This window comes from Telmatherina bonti, assembly GCF_933228915.1.
Source record: "Telmatherina bonti genome assembly, chromosome: 7".
Lineage (NCBI taxonomy): Eukaryota > Metazoa > Chordata > Actinopteri > Atheriniformes > Telmatherinidae > Telmatherina > Telmatherina bonti.
Window position 1 is genome coordinate 7,684,154 of NC_136625.1, and position 22,474 is coordinate 7,706,627.

Genomic DNA, 22,474 nt, shown 5'->3' on the forward strand with positions numbered 1-22,474 from the left:
GCTTCCCTGCGCGCACAGCGGCTCGTCTGCTCCACTAGACTCCGCGATCCTGCGCGCACACGCATCCATCCGAGCGTGCACGCGCGAGCATTGTGCACGTGGAATGAAATTTTTCCACTTGAGGAAGGCAGTCAGATTCACCTCAGTCAGGAGCAGCGTGCACGTTTCCTGCGTGGAAACATGGAAGAAGTTTTTACTTGTTAAAATTATTTATATTTGAATTTTTTCGGGAATTTATTCTAAAGAGACAAAAAACATGTTTCCAGACCAGCAGGTGTTTTGCTTTGTGGGATGTTGGAGGAGGAAGGAGCAGGAAGATTTAGTGGGAGGCTGCTGGTTTTACTGGTTTCCAGGTTTTCACAACCTCAGCGCTGCTCGCGCTGCCCGCGCGCGCCCCCTGCGCGCCTCTCTGTCTCCAGACCTGCTGGTCAGCTGGGTGCACTTGTTGATGTAAACCGGTGCGTCCCGCAGGAACTTTCCAGACCTGAATGATGGGGGAAAGAGAGCTACGCGTGCACTGCAGAGCAGCAAATTATTTTCTCTTTCTGAATAATAAAAATAAAAACTTTATGTAACAAATAAATTCCTGCTGCAGTTTTTATTTTTCCAGTAGACACAAAGACATGACAATAATCTGAGAGGAGGTTTGTCAGAAGATTCAGTCCAAGTTCCGGTTTAACGCTGCAGGTTTGGTGCTTTTAGAGGTTCTGTTTGAATTCTGTCGACAGAAAATAAAATGTTGGATTTTCAAGCTTTTAATGTGATTTTTATTGGCCGATAAAGGATCCTCCGCGGTTCAATGTAAAAAGACGCTGCAGTTCCTACAGCTGGACACTAGGTGGCGGTGTTTACAAATAATTTAGGATTTCTTCTTCTTTTGGAAACAACTAATTCCAAACAAGTTTATTTTAGGTGAAATGACGTGAAGTTTATGCAGGATAAATGGTCATTATGTACATCTGCTGGTCATTATGCCTCCTTTCCTTCACAGTTCAGCTCTTTGAGACGCTCAACGCCTCATTTAAATCAGAGATCCAGCTCACTTTGTTAACCCATGAAGATCCAAGCCATGAAAAACTGTTAAGATAAGACCAATATTTAGGCCTTTATTTATCCCTTTAAAAAGATGTAAAATAAAAAGTAACACGTTTTTTAAGGATATTTAGTATTTATTACTATTTTTATTTCTTATAATAATATTTAGATATTATTAGTATTTATTTTATGTAATAAATCAAAACCTTTACAGTGTAACACTCTGCTTTCTGTTGTCCATTAAGTAGCAGAAGAGAGAATCAGAATGTGTTTCACTGGATTCTGAGCAAAGTCTGTACAGTGCTGCCAAGCTCCATGATCATATGTGTCACGCTGGGTTGTGATGCATTTAAGGACATGGCTTTGTGACTGTTTGTTTTATCCATTATAACCGGAAACTCCGTTTAAAGTACATTTCTAAGTCCTTCTAAAAGCTGCTTTAACTATTGTTAGTCTGTTTTGTTGTGAAACTTAATGACTTTTGTGTTTTCCAGTTAAAACTAACAAGTTGTGTGTCTTAAAGTGACTTAAAACAAGAAAACATCACATGTTGCATCAGGTTTTAACAGGAAGTGAAAGAGGACCATCTGATTCTTCAGACGCAGGAAATCAACAATCAAAGTTTAAATGAGGCGTGCGTTCAGAAGCAGGACTGAAAGTCAGTGTTTCAGCAGCTCTGGAGGGATTCCCAGACCAGCTGAGTCCAGCGCCTCCCTCCCTGCAGCAGGAAGCCTGTGGGGATTAAGGAGAGGTCAGTCTGTTCTAGAAGATGCTGTGTCTAAACCTAACTGGCTGGACATGACCTCTTTGCAGACCTGCTGATAAATGCAGCATGTTGGGAGGTGATCACATCCCGTCTGAGTGACCCTCCAAGTCCCACAGCTGTCTCTAAACTCCCAGCATCCAGGCCTGATGAAGACCTCCAGCAGAAGCCTGGACACTCTCCACCCAGCAGGGACAAATTATCCAAACTGAACCGAGCCTCGGCAACGTCGTTGTCATGCTCGAACCTCAGATCAGGGACGAAGGGACGATATGACAAATTCATAAAATAAAATTAAATGAAACTTCTTTTGTTTATTTTCTTTCTCTTAATTTAATTGATCAATCATCAAATGTTTTTATTCACTTTATGTTTTCATATTCATTTATTAACTATCTTCATTTATTTATTATTTCTCATTTATTCAATATTCATTTGTAGTTAATTTGTCTATTTTATCATTTTTTTCCAATTTATTTTTCTGTATTTTATTTGTTTCTATGTGTGTGCAATTAAATTAAATTAAATTAAATTAAATTAATTTAGAGTCAAGCTCATTGCTTTTATGCAGACCGGTGTTGTTGCTGCATCAGTGATACATTTAGGAGATTGGAGAGAAAAATTATTCAGTCATGAAATCTTCAGAAAGTGACCACATCACAAGAGGGTCACCGTCTGGTTTTTCTTTTCTTCTTTATGAATGAAAATCCAGAATCACAGGCTGCTTCACTGCAGAGAATCTGCTGCAGTTTTAGTGTTTTTCTGGAAAAATCTATGACTAACACCTCTTAACTTTTAATATTTCCAGTTTTATCCCATGTTTGCAGTGATCCTCTCTCTCTATAAGATGGTCTTTCATTCATTATCCTAACCGCTTAGTCTGAAGGGTCGTGGAGAAGCTGGAGCCTATCCCAGCAGTCTCTGGGCGAAAGGCAGGGTACACCCTGGACAGGTCACCACTCCATCACAGGGTGAAAGACGGTCAGCTTTATTTAAAGCAAACTGATTCACATTCAGTCCAATTTAAAAAATAAAATAAAATGAAATAAAATAAAAATACACAAATTAGCTTCAGAGTGGCTGCAGAGCCACTAGGGGGCGACAATAACCGAATAAATAACAACAACGACACATTCTGAGGAGACCCGAGTAAATACATCCAACAGCAACATCTCAGGACAATCCAGTTATTTTCATCTCCAGCAGATTCTAGCTAGTTCCAGTCTTTTCCACTGCTCAGCTAAAGCTCTCTGCTCGGATCCTGAGACTGCCCCCATGTGGTGGCAAATGGCATGGCATGCAGAGGTGTGACACAGCGGTCAGTCTGCTCATACCAGACCAGACGTCCCGTTATGTGTTGTACTTAGTCGCCACTCTGAGTTCCTGCACACGTTGTACGCATCTGGAAAGCTACGATTTAGCAGGAAACTAAAGGGTTAACAGGAAGTAACCTGGATGATGGTATCCTTTCATGTGAACATTGGGGTTTGCTACGAGCATTACGTCCTCCTTCCTCGTCCTCCAGAGGGTCCAGCTGTGAATCCCAGAGTCGCCCCGGCCCACCGTCTGTCCAGCCGAGGCCCTGCTGCGCTCCTTTCGTTTCCACTGGAGCCTCATGACGTTTCATGGTTCCACCATAGCAGGAAATTTCTGCTCTTACCACTGAAAGGTCACTAAGACCCTAAAAACAGACCAAGCTACACGTGTTCCCAGCGCGGGACACGTATAAAACTGCTCCAGAGGGGTGTATGGTGACACTTTGATACTTTTTGGAGTATGGAGATCCCTCTCAGCTGATACTAACATGCCAGTACTTAAACTTCGGAGACTTTTAGATGACAGCAGGTGAAGTGTTCTCCTGTGTGTGTCACATGATCATGGCAGCCCATCAGGTGTTATGATGTCATCATAATGATGTCACTAATGATGAGGTTTTGATTTGTGTTTGTTTTATATTTTTATCCTTCATCACATTACTTGTACATATTTTTATCCATTAAATGTGAATAAAGTTATAATAATCTGAAGTTTAATTATTTTATCATTTTAAATTATTTTTGTTTTATTGACTCAACAATAGAATTTAATTTTGTTTCAGGAGCAACGAGTATTGATAGTCTATCTATATTCCATATTGCCCTCGCAATAAAGAGATAAATGCACACTGTGGAATTATGATTTTTTTATTTTTTTTTTTTGAGGGCCAAGAAATACTGATTTTGATACCACCGATACTGCTGCCAATATCAATAGGGGTATCAATATCAATACCAATGTTGATATATGTATCAGTATCGATATTAGTATTAGTGTTATCAATACTTTTACCAGAATCAGTATCAAAGAAAAAGTACCATAGACTCATCGTATGGTATCGACATGAAAAATATTGATATTGTCCGTCCATCTACGTATCGATCTTCTGTACAGATGATGAAAACCAAGCAGCTGAACATCCAGATAGTTGCAGGAGGATCAGAAACGTCTCATCTCAGCCGGGAAACTCCTCATTTTCTCTCTGAACAGAGATTAGTCCAGCTAATCCTCTTCATCTTTCCCGCATCTTCTGTTTCTTTTACGTTTCACACGGCATCCAGCAGGTTTCAGTGCAGCATGACTCCGCTTTGAGGAAGTCTGTTCAGGTCTCTGTCCTGAAAGACAGAAGAATTTCCTGGTCTCGCTATCTAACATCTTAAAGACGAGTCTGAAATGGTCACAGGAAATGTTTGGCTTCCTCCTCCTGCTTTGGGGAGAAGCTGGCAGCGAGTCAAGCCTTAAAAGTCAGCCGTCAACCCGAATCAGCCCAAAGACACGGGAATCAGATGGAGCATCAGAAATGTCACTGAGGGGTCAGATTTTTCCTACTAAACTATAAATCTCACTCTGTCGCTGTATCTGACGTGAGTTTGATCAAACTTAGTAAAACAACATGTTTGTTTTAATTAACTATAAATGCAACAACAATATTTGCACTTATTCGGCCACAAAAGTGTAAAAACAATTAGTTAAAACATTAGTATCTTTATATGGCACTGAATTCATATTCTAAACCCATATCAGAGCTGATCTCCTTCTTTCCTCAACCTATCAGGCCGTTTGGGAGCTGCAGGAACTGGTGTTACTGGTGTTACTGGTGTTTAACGATGCAGCTGCAGAGTTGAACCTCGACCAGATCGTTGTACCATATGTGAACATTATGCAAAAGCCAGCTGTGATAAAGTGAATCAGAACTAAACTAGAAACACTCAGAGAGCTCAGAGCTCCACCAAACCATCCAGTTACTCACCTCCAGGCGGCTCCACAGCGACCGGCCCCCATCATCAGGACAGATGCCACGTCTTATTTACAGTCCTTTAACCTGGAAACAAACCCTCAGACGTCAAGCTGAGGGAAGGTTGGGGAGTTTAGTGATTCTGGGCATTGTTGAGTTAGAAGCTCTAAAGATAACGTTACCCTTCCATCCTGGAATCAGACTATGATCCAGATCGCTCCCAAAATCCTTCTTCCATCACAGAGATTTCCGAAAAGTTTATCAAACCAACTCCAGGGAAAACATAACCTCTACTTAGGTGGAGGTAATCAGTGGTTTTACTACGGACAGTTCAGGTGGGGTCACCTCAAAGGCCAGTTTGGTGACATTTCTTCCCCAAAACGGGATTTCATCTTTTAAAATATTGATCAGCAAAACTAAACTGAAGCTAATCCTCCCTGAACTCATCTCTCCTGCAATAAACTAAACTTACTGTAATTTAACCAAATTCAATCAAGTATACATCACTAAATTAAAAAGTGTAGTTTTATTTATGTTAGCAACATGTTAGGATACAAATGTAATAATATATAATAATAAACTAAAAAAAAAAAATCATTGCTAATGTATAAACAGGTGCAAAACTTTTGTTTACTTCCTATTCAGATTCTTATTAACAGAAACTATAAAAGTCAGACATTTTTATATTTTGTTCAAGTTTTTCAAGCCCAATAAGTTATGGACTAAACATTTGCCCCTGTCACAAGATGTAAATAATAAATAAATAAATGTACAGCTTTTTATTGTAGTACCTAAAGTATCCACCAGGAGGCAGACAACAGGCGTCTGGATGAAGTTTTTCTTTATATACAGAAAATGATCCAAAAGGTCTCAGAAACTGCAGGTACTAAATATAATGTGTACAGTATTAGAGAATTAAAATAAAAAGATCATCAAATATCTTTACTGTATTTTAAAATATAAAATGATTTGAATCTAATTAGAGCAAACAGAAATAATTTTATACAATGTTTGTTTTTAAAAATATAAATTGTAATCATTTCATGGTATGAAAATGTTGCATTTTATATTTTATGATATATAACTGGTTTATATTTTCTGCAGGGATTTATATTCATAAGATTTGATCTGAATTCCTTTGAATGAGTTTTTTATATGGAAACATGAGTTTTTATATCAGTTTCCCAACATTATCATGATATTACAGTTCAGTCTGAATTTGATTTAAAAACAAGTCCACAAAAACAGAAAAATGTTCAATGAAATTAGAGGAAACAGTGATTTTCAACTGGTGGGTTCCGACCCAAAAGTGGGTCGTTGGTGCATTTCCAGTGGGTTAACTGGTTTTCCTGGGCCAAATGTTGTCAGGAGGTACGAATGTTCCTTGTTATGTTGGTTCTTATTTATTTTATTTTATTTTATTTTATTTTATTTTATTTTATTTTATGTTTGATGACAGATTAAGAACACGCTTTTATTCGCTGGTTATCTGCATGTTTTCTGTGGCTCCTTCTGCAGGAAAACACCAGCTGAATGTGAACATATCTGCTACTTTATGCTTAACGTTTAACCAAGTGACTGAAAAGTTTTATTAGTGTTTTTATATTTCTGCCTTTTTTCTTTTTGGAACAACTTATTGCAGGAATTTTGCATTTAAACACTATTAATTCTGTAAAATCATCGATCAGAGTCGCATCTTGTCATTGAGGATGGTGGCTCCACTGGACCAAAGAACACCAAACAGTTTGAGCTTTTAGTGTCACAACAAGGAATAGCCTTTGACTCCAAATCAGCACCTTCATGTCAACGGCCAGAAATCTTTGAGAGCAAAGGTTGAGGCTGGAGGCGGAGCAGCAATCAGGTTAATGTGGGTTTGAAAAGGTGGGCGGAGCTCACTGCTCCCTTTAAATACAGTTTGACCCCGAGTCCCCAGGGGCTTAAAAACTGTTGCTACAAGGAATGACTGCAACCTCACCTCTGTTAATGGGCACTAATTACAGGTCAAGCATGGCGGAGGTGACATTATCCAGCCAGGTGACCTGTGGAAGGAGATTATATGTGGAGATGATAACAGATCTGTAGATGTATTTGCTGAAGTGGGACTCTGATTGGTCTGAACATGCAGACCTGCTGTCTGCCTCAGACAACAATACCAGATCAATCAGGAAGAACATTATGAAGAGGAAAATCCACCCCTGTATGGCGGCTTTTTCCAAAAATAACATGAAAACTCCAAATAGAAACATCTTTTTATACCGTCTGATAGCACAACACCCCCACCACCACCATAACCCCCCAATAATAACCCCAACAATTAGTTAAAACATTAGTATCTTTATATGGCACTGAATTCATATTCTAAACCCATATCAGAGCTGATCTCCTTCTTTCCTCAACCTATCAGGCCGTTTGGGAGCTGCAGGAACTGGTGTTACTGGTGTTACTGGTGTTTAACGATGCAGCTGCAGAGTTGAACCTCGACCAGATCGTTGTACCATATGTGAACATTATGCAAAAGCCAGCTGTGATAAAGTGAATCAGAACTAAACTAGAAACACTCAGAGAGCTCAGAGCTCCACCAAACCATCCAGTTACTCACCTCCAGGCGGCTCCACAGCGACCGGCCCCCATCATCAGGACAGATGCCACGTCTTATTTACAGTCCTTTAACCTCAGACGTCAAGCTCACCCCCCACTATCTCCACCATGAGGACGGATTATTGCACATTCACCGTCTCCTCGCATTGTGTTTCCAGTCTTTATGCAGCTGCTGAGAGTCATGGGATCGTCCACCGTGTCCAACATTGTGGTTTTTATGTCTACAAGTTCAGATTTAGCCCAGAGCAGTGCAGACGAGGTGTCTGGGTGGAAACACGAGCGCTAGCCGAGGCCCTTCGGAGGCGATATAAGTACAAGCAGTCAGGCAAAGAAAGAAAATCTGAACCTCCTGCAGCTTTTTCATTGAAGTCTTTCTAACAGCACGACAAAGACTAAATTCATTACAATAATTCATATTTATTAGTTATAAATATCCCTAAAATCCAAACACACGGTGAGTCTGAGGGTCAGATGGTTGCAGGCAGGTCCAGTTTTAGACAATGGGGGCCTCAGGGTTGGAGTTAGCAAGGGCCAGGGGTCACATGGTGGGTTTAATGGTTTGGAGTGGAAAACCTGACAAACACACACAGATGTTAACATCACATGTTGATCACCTACAGCTGGAATGTTAAAGTTTGAATTTCTGACTCTTTATCTTAATGATCCAGACCACCGCTCTGCTCCAAGTCCTGGGTTTGGATCTCATTAGAGCTCCCAGTAAAATCCCAGTAAACAGACCAGTTCCCATCCAGCTAACTGTTATCCCATTTTAATCCAGTCAACAATCAGCATCCTGGCGTCTTAAACATAAAAAGCTGCTGGAACCAAACCACCAGTGTTTTTATGGCATAAATTATTCATATTTTCTATAAATGTTCCAGTTTTTAGGCTACTGGGAAGCAAAGGGGAAAAGTTTAAACAGAAGTGGATCAGAACCAGGTGAACTCGTGGTTCTTTTAGCAGCAGCTGCAGGACTTCCATCTCACGGCGCTGAGTCATCGTTGTGGTCGCCACCAACACATCTGCACTGGTTTTAATGGTTTGCTCCAGGAAACTGATGACGACGTGACATCAGAGATCCTCTAACTAGCTAACCGAGCTGTTTGACCAGTCCCAGCTGGTTCATCCAAAGCCGGAGACATCTGGATGTCCTCCGAAATATTTACTGACAAGATTTCATTTGAGTATAAAAACATTTTTCAGTGATTTCCTGTTTTAATCTCCAGCTCAGCTTCAGGTCAGCTTCATAAACAAGCTGCTCTGCTTCTTCTGACGCTGCAGAATCACCACTGTAAACTGTGGAAACAATGTTCTGGTTCTTCTGATGTTTCCATGGAGACCATTTCTGATGAGGGTTCAGCCTTCAGTAGATCAGCTGAAGATCCAGATCCACATCTCAGGTCCTGGTTCAGGTCTTCGCTGGATTTTGTGTCTGGTTTCTGCCTGCATGCGGGGACAGCAGACAGGGAATCAGCAGACAGGGACAGGAATTTCTGTCTTCCAGAGACTTCAGACTCGTCGGTGTTTAACGGCTTCCTTCTTACCCCACTGCTCCTGATGAACACTGAAACCAGACTGGTCCATGAAGTGCTACAGGCTTTTTATTTATTTATCTTTGTTTACTCCCTTCCCACCTCATAATATCACCTATGTTATAAAAAGACTAATTAATACTATAAAGTTTGTTGCAAAGAACTGGGCTAAGTTCTCCAACTTTCCAACAGATAAAACACTTAGTATCGCTATATTCCACTTCATGTAGGACTGGCGTCCAACTGGACAGTCCACCAGCACCTTCCTACCATGTCCTCTACTGTTTGACTTCCTGCTTGTGTTGTTCTCACTCTCATATGTAAGTCGCTTTGGATAAAAGTGTCTGCTGAATGACTGTAGAATAGAATAGAATAGAATAGTATCTGGATATTAGTATACTGTTTATTGTAATACTTTTATTGTCATTTGGTATTTGTTATTTGTTGACGACATGTTGCCTGTTTTAAATTATTTTGGATCATAGTTTATTTAAGGTCTGTTTATTTATTTATTCAGCTTTTTTTTTTTTTTAAATATGCTGTTACATCATGTAAAACTCTCCTCTGCATGCATGCATGGCGTGGCAGGAGGACTGGGCCAAAAATGGCTGAAAAAGACGTCAGAACACAACGAGAAGCTTTGAAAGAGCCTCAGAAAGCTGAGGAAACCCACGAATACCTAAATCTGAATCTGGGAGGCGAAATATAGACACGAGGACTGGACCAGGGCCTCCACGTTATTTTATTTTATTTTATTTTATATTCCTTGCTGCTGCAAACAGAGGACGTGAGTCATCAGGATGTCTCTGGTCCACATGTTGACAGCAGGAGGAGTCAGTGAGACAGACAGCAGGAGGAGGAGGAGGAGCTCCAGGATTATTGTCCACCAGTCTCCAAACTTCCACCGGCGTGTCTTTGACTCAGCTCTCCTGCAACGTTTCGCTCCACAGTGAACCAACCGGCTGCAGATCCACGCGTGACAGACGCAGAAGGGAGACACACGGGAACTATCAGAAGTTTCTTTTTGTTGTTCTTTGGGGGACTCTTGGTGTTCCTTGTGGATGAAAAGTCCTGGAAACAAAGAGTACATGTCCAGTTGGAGCTCCTGGTGACTCTCCTGCTGCAGCCTGTCAGGAGGAAGATGATGCACTGAAACTGTGGATCTGCTGCTTCTTCTGGAGGATTCTTTTGGTTTCTTCTTTGGCGTGGAAGCGCACTAACAACACATGAGTGGGATTGTCTGGACGCGCGCTTTCCATACTGTAAATCCTCGTGGATTAAACTAAGGAGGCCAATGGACAACTTCTTCACAGAGGTAAGAGAGCTGCAGCATGAGGCACCACTCACAACTTTAACACGAAACAGAGAAAAGCCAAAAAGCTGTGACCTTCATGCAGAAGTGGAAAACCCAGCCAGAGTTGTGACACATATATAAACCATCAGATAGAGCTGCAGAAGTGGCTTCATCTGCTTTAACATGCAAATAAAGTGTGTGAGGACACCATGAGGTGGACAGAGCTGCTTTACCAGCCTGCAAGGGCAAAAATTAGTCATAAAGTTCTTTATTTACTCTCAGAAGTCAGGGAACATCTCCTGGTTGGTGCTGCAGGGTCACACCCATGCACTATCACAGGACGTTTCTGGTCACGCTGGGGTTAGACTGGGTCCCACTGGGTCCCAGTGGGTCTGTGGTATTTCCGCACCTCTTTTCTGGTTTCCTCAGAAGAAAAAAATAGTCCTGTAAAACTATAAATAGACTAAAGGTGCTTCTGAAGGGGAGTTTTGGACCAGCAGACCGCAGCTGTGTGTTGGATGGACCAGAACTTTGTTCCGTCACAAAGCTGCTCTTTAGTTTGTTTCTGTAACACTTCCCTCTTTTTCCACCTCTCAGGTGGGTTTTCTCAAAGACAATGGAAGTTTTTGGTTTAATCAGCGAAGTTTTCATGTTATTTTCTTAGTTTTAGAAAGAAACTAAAACTCTCATGACAGAATAACCTCAACCTTTTCTGCTTTGTGGTTGAAAACTAAAAGTAAAGGTAAAACTGGTGAGTTCTGGAGGAAGCCGCTGGGGTTCTTCAGTTCGCCACCATGTGTTGCTTCATTCCTCCAAACAACCACAATGTGAAAGTCTGACCGTTTGAACTAGTTAAACATGTCGGCTCTGTGGTTGATTTCATTTCCAACACTGGTTTCCACACCTCACTGGGACCACGTCCGTCAGGAACTGGCAGCAGAAGTGTGTCATCCCTGCAGCCGACGTTACTCCAGTCATTTAAAACCAGTTTCTCTTCAGGTTTGAGGTGAAACAGACAGACCCAACAGTTACCAGCCGCTCTGCCTTCCTGGCTGAAAGATCGCATGCTCTCATTGGTGCTGTTTGAAAACCCAGTGGGGTTTTCAGAGGAATGAAGGGTCAAAGGTCGTTGCACTCGGGGAGTGCATAGGTGCGGGTGTGATTGCTCAGGCTGAGTAAAACAAACACCCCACGGTTTCAGAGTTTCTCCTCCTGGACCTCATGACGAGCGAAGCGTACATCTGGCGGTTCAGCTCTCCCCGAGCCTGAGAGAGGGAATATTTCTCAGGCACGCACAATAGTCTCAAATGTCAGCCTGCTTGCCTTTATATCTGCCAGCTAATCGCAGCTGAAACAAAGAGCCCAGTCTTTACGCAAAAGGGCATCGGATGATGAAGTAAAGCGGTGTCAGTGGTTACAGTTTGAGAAGAACTGTGAGGGAAACTGGAGTGTTTCATATTCATTTCGAGAAGGCATCTGAATGACTGATGGTCTTCTATCTGTACAAACTCAGACTCACAAAGCATCATGGCACATAAATAATCTGCTTTCTTATGGTTTTATACACTACTAATAATCCCAACCATGCAAATCACAGGTTTGGTAACAGTACAAAAATAAATTGATGCAATAGATAATCATTCTGAGAATCACCACTTATTACCTGATTCAAGTTAATTGGAAACTGCTTGATTCGATTCATGACTGATTAGATTAAATTCTATTTGGATTAATTTACAGATAATTATGTGACACCAGTTTAGCTTGAATATTAAAGACTCTGAGCCCGTTTACATCAGCGTTAAAATCACGACTAATAATCTGATTCGATAGACGTACATGCTCTTCTGAAAAGATCATTGTTAACTATGGGTTAAAGCCCATATTATTAGCATTAGCTGCTAATGTTAAAGTCCATAGACGTAGCATTAGCTGCTAATGTTAAAGCCCATAGTCTTAGCATTAGTTGCTAATGTTAAAGCCCATAGATGTAGCATTAGCTGCTAATGTTAAACCCCATAGACTTAGCATTAGCTTCTAATGACAGATTGTCTACATGTACCAATCTATTATCAGATTTATTTTGAAGTATGTACGTGTGTGGTGACATCTCTTCCTGTGATTTTAAAAACTTTTGTGTTTGTTGAATATCATAAAGGTTGGTCTTGACGTTTACTGCTAATGTGAGAGCCCACGGTCTTAGCATTAGCTGCTAATGTTAACTCTTTAAGGTTCTGTTCTGCCTTTTGGTAGAGGTAAATTTGTAGTGACTTTGATGAATTTCTTTAATTCTTGAATTTTCTCAACCATTTGATGAGAAGCATTTATTTTGTTTATTCTTGTCCCCCCCAAAAAAGAACAAAATAAAAAAACAGACAAACAGAAACATTTTTCTCTGGTCTTTTTGTTTGTGTGAAAGTTAAAAGGTTAAAGCCGATATTCTTAGCTTTAGATGCTAATGTTACGGCTCACAGTCATAAAGTTAACTGCTAACGTGGGAAATAATAAGCTTCTAAATAGTTTTCAGGTGAATGTAATCCAATAATAAAAAATAAATAAAATTTGACGTAATCTGAGAGAAAGAAGATTTTGGATGGAAGTGACGCTGTTAACCTTGCCGTTTGCATATGCTAAGATATTGCTGAGGATCGGTAAATCCCATACAGACACTGTTGCCACTGGAAAGGGAAATGTATAAAAAAAACAAAAAACTAATTGTTTTATGAATCAATATTCATTTAATTAAATCAGATACAATTAATCAGTATTCATCTTTTTTTTTTTTAAAGATGGCAGGGTCATTGGCAGGGTGTGTGACAGCATGTGCAGCCTAAATGCAGCATGTTTGAAGTCTGCGTCACTTTCTCCACATCATGCCTGTAATGTTCGAAGTGTATTGAGAAAATAAAATGGAAATCCTAGCCAGGAGAAAATTTTCTCACCGCTTCAGTGGAATGTTGTTGAAGAGCTAAACAGGAGTGCATTGTTCCTAACTTTAGAGACATGAACGTGTGGACGGTGACACATCCCTCAGCAGGAGGTTTCTCATCTCTAATTACTGAACTGCAGCCAAAACAGCCTGGACCAGATTCAGCCCGGCAACTATAAATAGAATGGAAGCACAAATCCAGACTGCACTTTTTCATCACTGGGCCTTTTTCTTGAAACATGACTGTTTTCCTGTCCAGTCAGAATCAGAGTAAATAGAAAAGTAGTTGAGTAGAGAAATATGACTTTTCACCTGTTCAGATGAGCTCACGTTTGCTGTGTTCTGATTGACACTGTTTAGGAAAATATCTGGATCAGTTCATATTGTTTACAACCAAACCACATGATTCTTCGCTTTGAATGAGCTTTAAACCTGCGATAAGAGTTCGCTTGAATCAACACTGACGTGATTTTTGTTTTACTTTACAAATGAAATGAAATGAAGACATGAGGCTTCATGTTGGGTCAAAAAGTTTCATGAGAAACTGTTTCACTTGTGTGAAAGCTCAGCAGACAGGACCAGGCAGGTTTCCTTCACTTTTCACCAAATGACACACTTCATGGGAAAGTAATCCTAGTCAGTGATTGGCCGGTATCCAGGTTTATGGTGTCCAATGAAAAGTCAGCAGAGGATCTGATGGTTCTCCAACAGCAAGACGTGCTTTGTGTTTGGCTATGGTGTGTGTGAGTGTGTGTGTGTTGACTCAGTAGAGTCAGGCGGTTCAGCCTGTCGGACAGTTACAGAGCTGTTTTTATTTGAACTGGAAGGTGTGGAACGAGGTAGGCTTCACCTGTCAGCCAATCAGAGAGCAGCTCTGCCTCAGGCGTGGGTTTATAGTGATAACACTGTTAACTGCTTGTTTATCTGGCAGCAACGAGCTGAAACAGCCAAGGTGGTTTTTATTCTTTCTGTTCACAACAACCAGCTTTTTACCATGTTTAATGGGGTTTCCTTATTTTCTGATCTGATGACGGTGTGCAGATGTTCTGCATCTGTCTTGCCGGCTTCTTCACGAGTGTTTAGGAGAATAAAAAACATGCTTCCATTTGTTTCCTTGAGGTCCAGAGTTGCCAACCCCGATATCTATGTCTGTTCTGAGCACACAATGTTAAAAGCTCAAAAACTCTAACATTTTTCTCCAGGAGACAAAGGTTTAGACACCTTTACATGTCTGCTTATGGTCTCCATACAGTTTCCACTTGATGAGACTTTCTTTCCATGCGTTCCCAGTGTTTCGTTGGCTACATAGACTTACAAGGAGGTCAGGTGTGGCGATGGAAAGCATTTCCACAGTCCTGGAAAAGGTTTCCATTCAGTTGTTAAGCACTTCACAGACAATGGTGCACTTTTGGGTAATGAACATGTGAGTTTCAGTATTTTCTAAGCTGATGTGATTTCATGCATTTCATGTTTTTAAAAACTTGAGCTCTGCGATGGTTTACAGCAGAGTGGACTAGTCCAGTCCTGGAGATCTACTACCCTGCAACCCTTCTCCACCACATCTGAATCAAACGTCTGACTCGTGATCCAGAGCTGAATGACATGCTGATGAGGGCATTCAGCCACTTTATTCAAGTTGGAGAAGGAATGGGTGCAAAAGTTACAGGACAGTAGCTCTTGAGGACTTGACCTGGCTGCCCCAGCTGAGAGGCCAGTCATTCAGTTTTCTGACATCTGGATCTATTTGTTGCTTCTGACGAGTTTCTTCATGGCCATGCATGGAAAACTATGGAAGTATGGAACCATTAAGACCCTTCTTGACCAATCTTTCTGTTGCTGTAAGCCACTTTTTCATCATTTTTTTTAATATGGTTTTTGCTCTGTGTGTTTGGTGTTAAGCAACTATGACTGAGAGTTTCTCTCTTTACAGGAGTCCGTCCTTCACCAGCACATCCTACAAGTCCATCCATGTAGGATGTGCTGGGGAATGACCAGCAGTTTTTTGGTAGATGCATCAACAGGAACCACAGTTGGCGATCGCTGACCGGAGCAATGAAAAGTATCTTGGAATTCTGGGTATTTTGGCAATAAAAATGGCTCAAAATCAGTCATAAAATGTTAAATAGTTTTCAGTCTGTACCATCAAAACGTGTGCAATAAAGGGTTAAATGAAGGTTACATGGGTTGATTCTTTCAGCTGGTGATGAATTGGTGATGCGTCTCCATGACATCAGCAACAGACCCCAGCGCGTCACGACCATGAAGAAAATAATGTAACTGGAGATAAAAGACGGCTGAAAGTTTCGGGTCTTTAAATAACTGGTTGGCAGAGCTCTGTTGCTGTTTCACTGTCAGACAAACAAACCACGGAGGACAAAAGATCAGCAAACGTGATGAATTCTGCCGGTGGCAGATGAAGTTTGAGAGCTTTCACGTCATAACTCTGATAAAATCCCACGTTCGGCCGTTAAGCCGGTTCCTGAAACCAGTCCTGAATCTTTTCAACTTTTACTTTTTGTGCCCTGAAAGCCTGAGCTGCCTGGATTTCTCATTACGACCATAAAACGTAACAGCCCTATCATGGATGTTAATCGGCCCACCACAACAAGCTCTTTTCCTATACGGCTAAGTTTTAATGATGCCTTCAGCCAGAGGAGGCTGACTGTTTCCCTTCCCTCCCCCTGGTTCTCCTTGGCTTGTGTTAATGCTGAAACTTGACACTTGTGGAGCAGCCAGAGGGAGCTGGAAGGAATTTAAACAGCTTGCAGATTCGATGTTTGGGCGCTGCAGAAGGCCTCCCCGAACCGTGTTGTCCTTGTAGAACAACTCCGTTACACGTCCAGCTGAATTCCTGCACTTTTCTCAGTTTGTTTGAATCACTGAAAAGATCATCAGGGTGCTTAGAGTTCGAAGAATCCGAGTCACAGACATGTGTCCTGTTCATGGCCTTGCTAGCTGCAATGAACTGAAACCAGAGTTGACTTGATGGTGTGGAGATTGGCTTTATATATAAAAGTGGAAGAGTCTAAAATAAGTCCATTTAAGCTGCTAGGTAGAGACAAAGTGTCCATGTTGTGTTAGCATGTCTGTCTGGAGCTGAACCCTCCACTCCTGCCTCTGCTTCTGCAAACTTTCTGTTAAATTTGGACCAAAAATATACATTTCCACAGCCTCATATACAAGGCGAAGGGTTGAGATCTTATTTCCCACTTCATTTTAATGTGTACAGGAAGGGAGGGGGAGGGGGGGGGGGGGGCTCACTCGCTGCTAAAATAACATCTACTCAGACACTCGCTCTGGATGCGAGCCAGAGCTGCCTGCACTCCATCCTAAACTGGTTTCACTGCTGAACTGGTAAAGACGGCAGAGGGGCAACTGGGACTGTGGGAAGTGAAGTCTGAGGCCTGCAGGTCCAGACCAGGACCCAGACTGGAACGCTGTTTTATCCCCGTCCACCAGCTGCACCAGTGAGATGGTTGCATAGTTCGCATTTAGGTTGCCAGTTTTAATGAGCAGCTTATCAGGCTGCTGGTGAGAACGTGAGATTTAAAGCATAATTTGGGATATAAAATACACAACAAGCTTTTTCTAGATAAAACTGTAAAACAGGAAGTGGTTCTTGTAAACATGCCTACATAAATGTCGCTCCAGAATACTTCATGCCAAGTCTAAACCCTCTGAGAAGCTTTCTGTCTTTTCTTTGAGTGCCTTCATACTTCTCCAGGACCCTTAAAGGACTTTCCAAAGTTCTTTGCTCTGTTCTCACATCCCATCCTGCTTCAGAAATGCTGAGGTCCAGGATGTGGGGAGAATTCATAGCACAACTGTTCTTCTTTTGTCCAGTTTCTGCCTCCATGCTGGGATATGCCGAGTTTCCAGCTATAACAGGGAATCACCTTGTTGCTGCTGAAATCCTGTTTTTCTGTCTGTTTCTGCTGTTTTTCAAACATGAAACTAAAGAAATTAAGAAAAAAAATGCATTTAAAACAGGTTCTTTGATTAACCAGCTAAGTTTAGACAAAATGCTGAGTCTTTGTCTGATTTAAGGGCTTTTTGTGCTTGAATGATGCACAACAAAATAAACAACAACAAAAAGAAAAACAGATTAATTTGAAACTGGTCAGGAAAAATGATGGGATTTAACCTATTCAGACTCTACCCATGAAAAGATGAGAGAAGTCCAATAAGGTAATATGAGGTCTTTATTTGTCCCTTTTAACAAAATGTAAAATAAAAATTACCAAACATTTTTAGGGATATACCATTTATTATAAGATAAACATTTTTATTGTTTAGTTTTCTGCTTTCTGGTGTCCATTAAGGACCAAAGGACAACATCAGATTGTAATTCAGAGGAATTAGAGCAAAGTTTGCACCTAAAGTGATGCCAAATATCTCTGAGAGTCTGCAGATCTACTGCTCAAAACCATTTCATAAGATAAGAACAAAGTCCGGTTCCTGAAGTGTATAATAAAGAAATGAGCTTCAGTAAAAGTTCCAGGGAATAAAAAGAAAGTTTACATCAATAAACAGGAATCTTTGAAGTTCTGAAAACTTTATGATGATTTTTTTTTCTCTTTCTGTTTGGTCAAACGTGAGAAACAGGGGGGGGGGTTATGAAAAGTACTTATTAAAATGCTAACTGGCTAAATAGATCAATGGTTTTATTTATCTATTTGTTTATTTTAGGGAGCTCTGCTTAAAGACAAAGTAAAATTGAAGCTTTTTTTGTCTTTTTAAAATTTTTTTATTTTATTTATTGTTTTTTTTTTTATTTTAAAAAATTAAAAATTAAAAATTAAAAAAAAAAAAAAAACAGAATCTTTTTTTGTCTTACTTTTGGCCAGTGTTGCTCCCTAATACAATCCAAACACCTTTAAGATTAACTTAATTTCTAAGATCCCTTCAACTGTTTGATTTCTTGCTTGTGTTGTTCTCACTCTCAGATGTAAGCCACGGTGTTAAAGTAGATCGCTGCATCAGCTGATGCCATCTTCGGCTTTTTGCATGCAGTTAAACATTGAACTGTGATGCTTTCCTGTGAACTGTGAAGCCAAAGATGCTGAGAAGGAGCACTTTACGTCCACCCAGCAGGAGCTGTCCTGTGTGACAGTCGGATTAGACATTTTTGACCTTATCTACAGAATGGTGTTACGGAGCATTCTTAGTTGTTTTTTTCCCCCCCCCCACAGCTGCTTTGTGGCCCCGGTTTGTGGGTTAATCTTTGATTTGGATGCCACAACAGCAGACCTTCTGGATGGGAAGGTCGGCCATTGTGTGCTGCAGATCGCGTACATGTGTTTTGACTACAAACAAATCAGTGTGAAGATTAGGATTCAAGGATGAGGTTTAAAGTCGTCTTCTTTTATTCTTCCTCTCACTATGAACTGTTTAACCTGCTTAACCTCCTAAAGCGTCCTGGCAGCTTCTGCTCATTTCCTCGTTTAAACGGGACATGCCGGTTTATTGTGCCGTCTTTCAATCCGCTTCTGACAATTACAGCAACACTTGTTACCTTACTATCCTCAGTTTGCCACCAAGAGATAAGCTCAGGGTGTTACGGAAGAAAAGCCGGTCCTCAGGCCAGAACAGGCTTTGATATCATCAGCTACAGGAAAATCATTTCTTTTGAGAGATTTGAAGCTTTTTATTCCAGCTATGCATGTTAAAGACACTACGCCTCTGCAGGAACTCACCGTCTTACCACGTCCTTATTTCCCTCTTCCTCCCGCTTTGCCCTCCTCATTCCTTCCTCCTGTGCTTTTTTTAGCAAGGCTTGACTTCCTGCCGGATAGATGTGAGCATTCCTCTGGATCCTGATGCTTCCTAACCTCTCGCTCGGTCCAACTGCCTCCATGTTTGCACATCTGAACACATCATGGCGAGCAGACATCTATTCCCACGTCTTTACAAGGCTGTAAAGATGCACAGTTTTAACCACAACTGGGATTATTAGTGAAGGAACTGAGAACAGCCACACCGATGTCAACAAGAAAGATTGTGTACGTAAATATGGACGTCCATTTTAAACATCCTGCGTCGCCGCCCTCATATTTCTATGTTTTTACGTTGCCATGGTTGTTCAGTTAGTACATCCACTAGGGGGCAGTGCTGAGGTCAGAGTTCACTTCCATGCTTTGACACCGGCTCGAAGCAGTAATGCAGCTGTAAAGTAGATTGCAACTGTCTGAAACATCAGAAGTAGAAGAGTAAAACTACCAAGTTTTTGCTATTTTTGGTGTTTAATAACTTTAATGATACTTTATTGACACAATATCAAACATATGGCAGCTTGTAGCAACGTCTAACAATGTTAGGAAGGTGTTTTAGCTGTGGTTCATTACCTTCTCTGACTTCTTAATCACCTCATCACTGTGTAACAAAGTGGAAACTCCATTAATATGATGTTAAAAACCGTCAGTCCTCTTGATCTCATGTCATTGGCCGGATTTATATATTTTACAGCTCTACAGTGAAACCGTGCTCATGGGGTCATTTGGTGGCTGGTTGGCTGCAGAGGCAGTATCCAGTAAAATCGGTTTTAGTCCACGTTGCTGAGCTGACACTAATCCTTCAGCATCCCGTGGAGTCGTGGTTCCCTGCTGATAAAATGGTCAATTAAAAGTTGGCATGGAAGATCTGGATCCAACCCGGCTTGGCTTATTTTCCCTGACAGGATGTCGGCGTGCTGCAGGAAGCAGCTAAAGTTAAACCAGACTGGACAAATACCTCTTATTCAATCTGGGCTTTTTGTTTGGAACGGCTCCTTTGTTGTGAATTTTCTGAACAAAATGAGAACTAAATTGAAAGGAAACGTAAAACCAAACCAGACAATCCTGTTCGGATGGGATCTGGAATGTACAGAGGGTTTCTCCAGGACAAGTCAGGATTTGTGTCTGTGATTTGTCAGCCTCACGCTGCGAAGCTGTTGTGTAATATGCTTGTCAACTGTAATGTATTTTAATTTATGGTTCACGCATACCTAAAGACACTTTACACATGTCATGCTCATATATTTGTGCAACACACACACACACCTGGTCTGCAAAATAACCATTCTTGGCATCACCTGACTGACAAACTGCTGCAGTAATTTAATGGAAACAGCTGCATGAAGGAAGTGATTTTCCACTTCTCCTCATTCCCTGGAGGAGCAGAAGAAAAAGCCTTAAAGGCATGTCTGAAGGCAGGTGTCGGATCATACAGGGTGCCGTAAAGTTAGACCACGGTCGCACATCAGTCTTAAAAAGTTCCAAAGTTGAAAGGTTAGACATGATTTTCTGTTGAAATTGTGTAAATTGTTGTAAATTACCTGCAGCTTCCTGAAATAAGCGTTTGTCACCGTTTCCTTCAGGTTGATATAGTTGTGTCTGGGTTTGGAGCTCCAAGCTGCACGGTGAGACTGGCTGAAAATGTTTGGGATCCTTCATTGGTTTTTGATGAAGACCACTTCTGCCTCGCTGGCCAATCAAGTCCAACCATAAGTTCCTGCAGCTTCTCTTACGCCTCCTGGTGTTGGTTGACAGAATTGGATTGCTAACCCTCACACCAGACCAACATGGCCGAAAACACAAGTTTAATCAGATCTGACTTACCGCTGTAGAAGCTTTAAGTGCTCTTTTAAGTTTCACGTTGTGGCTACTGGAAGGTGTGTATCGGCAAGAATCTGGAGATACAATATGTATCATAATACCAGCCGCAATACCATATATTGCAACATATGAGGATACTACAAGCAAGACAATATATTGTAATTTTTTTTTTTTTTTACGAGTAAACACTGAATGCCGCTGCATGTTTGGCAGCAACTTACTGAATAAGAACAGAAGATCTAGGGCTTCTCAATTATGACAAAAATTATAATCACGATTATTTGGACTGAAATTGAGATCTCGATTATTTAACAGGGTTATCCAGTATTTATAAACATCTCTGCGCGTCGTGGTGTTCTAGACTCCGTGCTGTGCATTATAACCGTCTAATGTACGGTTCCGAGTTGTTTAATCCACTTTTACCGCTTATATAGGAACTATTTTACGTTGGGCTGGATGTACGTTTTATACCAAACAACCGCTGTCAGGCTGCAGCGCGTTTCTCTCATTCACCTGTTAAAAGACGGCTGATCTGAACCAGCTGGTTAACGCGTTGCCATGGTAACGCCCCGTAACGGAGGAATATTACAATAGTGTTTAACTTGCCGAACTATGTATAGGAAAATAATGCAGCCAGTTGTCACAGACAATGGTATAAACTATGTTTAGGTGAACTTCCACAACCTACTGCAGTTATTCTACATTGACCTGCAGCCGGAGCCGACTGAGACTGGCCGCCTGGGAGTGCTTTAGGACGGGAGAGGCTCCCGCTGCTCCTTCCTTACAGTAACTGCAGAACAATATGTGCCTTCAAGTCAGTCGCCAAAACACCAGAAAAGTCTCTAATAACTCCAGTAAAAGCTGCTAGATTTGTCGCTAGGGATAAGAAATAAAAATCTGCCTCATCAATAAAGATCAGTTTGATAAAACAGTGCTTTTGAATATTGATATAATATTGTCACACAAAATATTCCGATATTTCTTCCATCTCTAACTGGGAGTCCAGGTTATCAGAAACCATGAGAAAAACAAGTTCAGCATCTTAAAAACTAAACTTTCTGAATCAAGCTGAACTTGCCTGGAAGCAGGATGGTTTTCCTCCGCCGCTGCAGCTGTAACGGGGTCATGTGTTTGTTTTAAGACTTTATCATTTGTTTGTCACAGAGCTACATGTGTGATGTTTTGCATGGAGACAAAAGTCTAACATTCACAATTGAATCCTGTGATTCAGCTCTTTGGATGACCAGTTTCTCAAAAATACAAAATAATCCTCATTTTCAAACAGTGTTGAGTCTTTGTTTCACTGTAACTGATGTGTTTCCAGCAATTATTTGCAATATTTATGAAAAATAGGTGTTTTGTTCAGGACACCTGCATGTTGATGCAGAAATCTTTATCCAAAAGATGTTCAGCTTTTTCGACCTCCAGGTAATAAAAATGGATGTAAAAAAGAAAAACAA

General features: G+C 41.0%; 1 protein-coding gene across 1 annotated transcript in view; it reads left to right on the plus strand.

Annotated features, from left to right (window-relative positions):
• The first annotated feature begins 10,185 nt into the window (after positions 1–10,185).
• Positions 10,186–22,474, plus strand: part of myo10 (myosin X) — a 170,150-nt gene continuing 157,861 nt past the window's right edge. Inside the window, exon 1 of the mRNA XM_079243723.1 lies at positions 10,186–10,514. Within this exon, the coding sequence (XP_079099849.1) occupies positions 10,494–10,514 (21 nt within the window). The 5' untranslated portion in view covers positions 10,186–10,493. The remainder of the gene's footprint in view (positions 10,515–22,474) is intronic.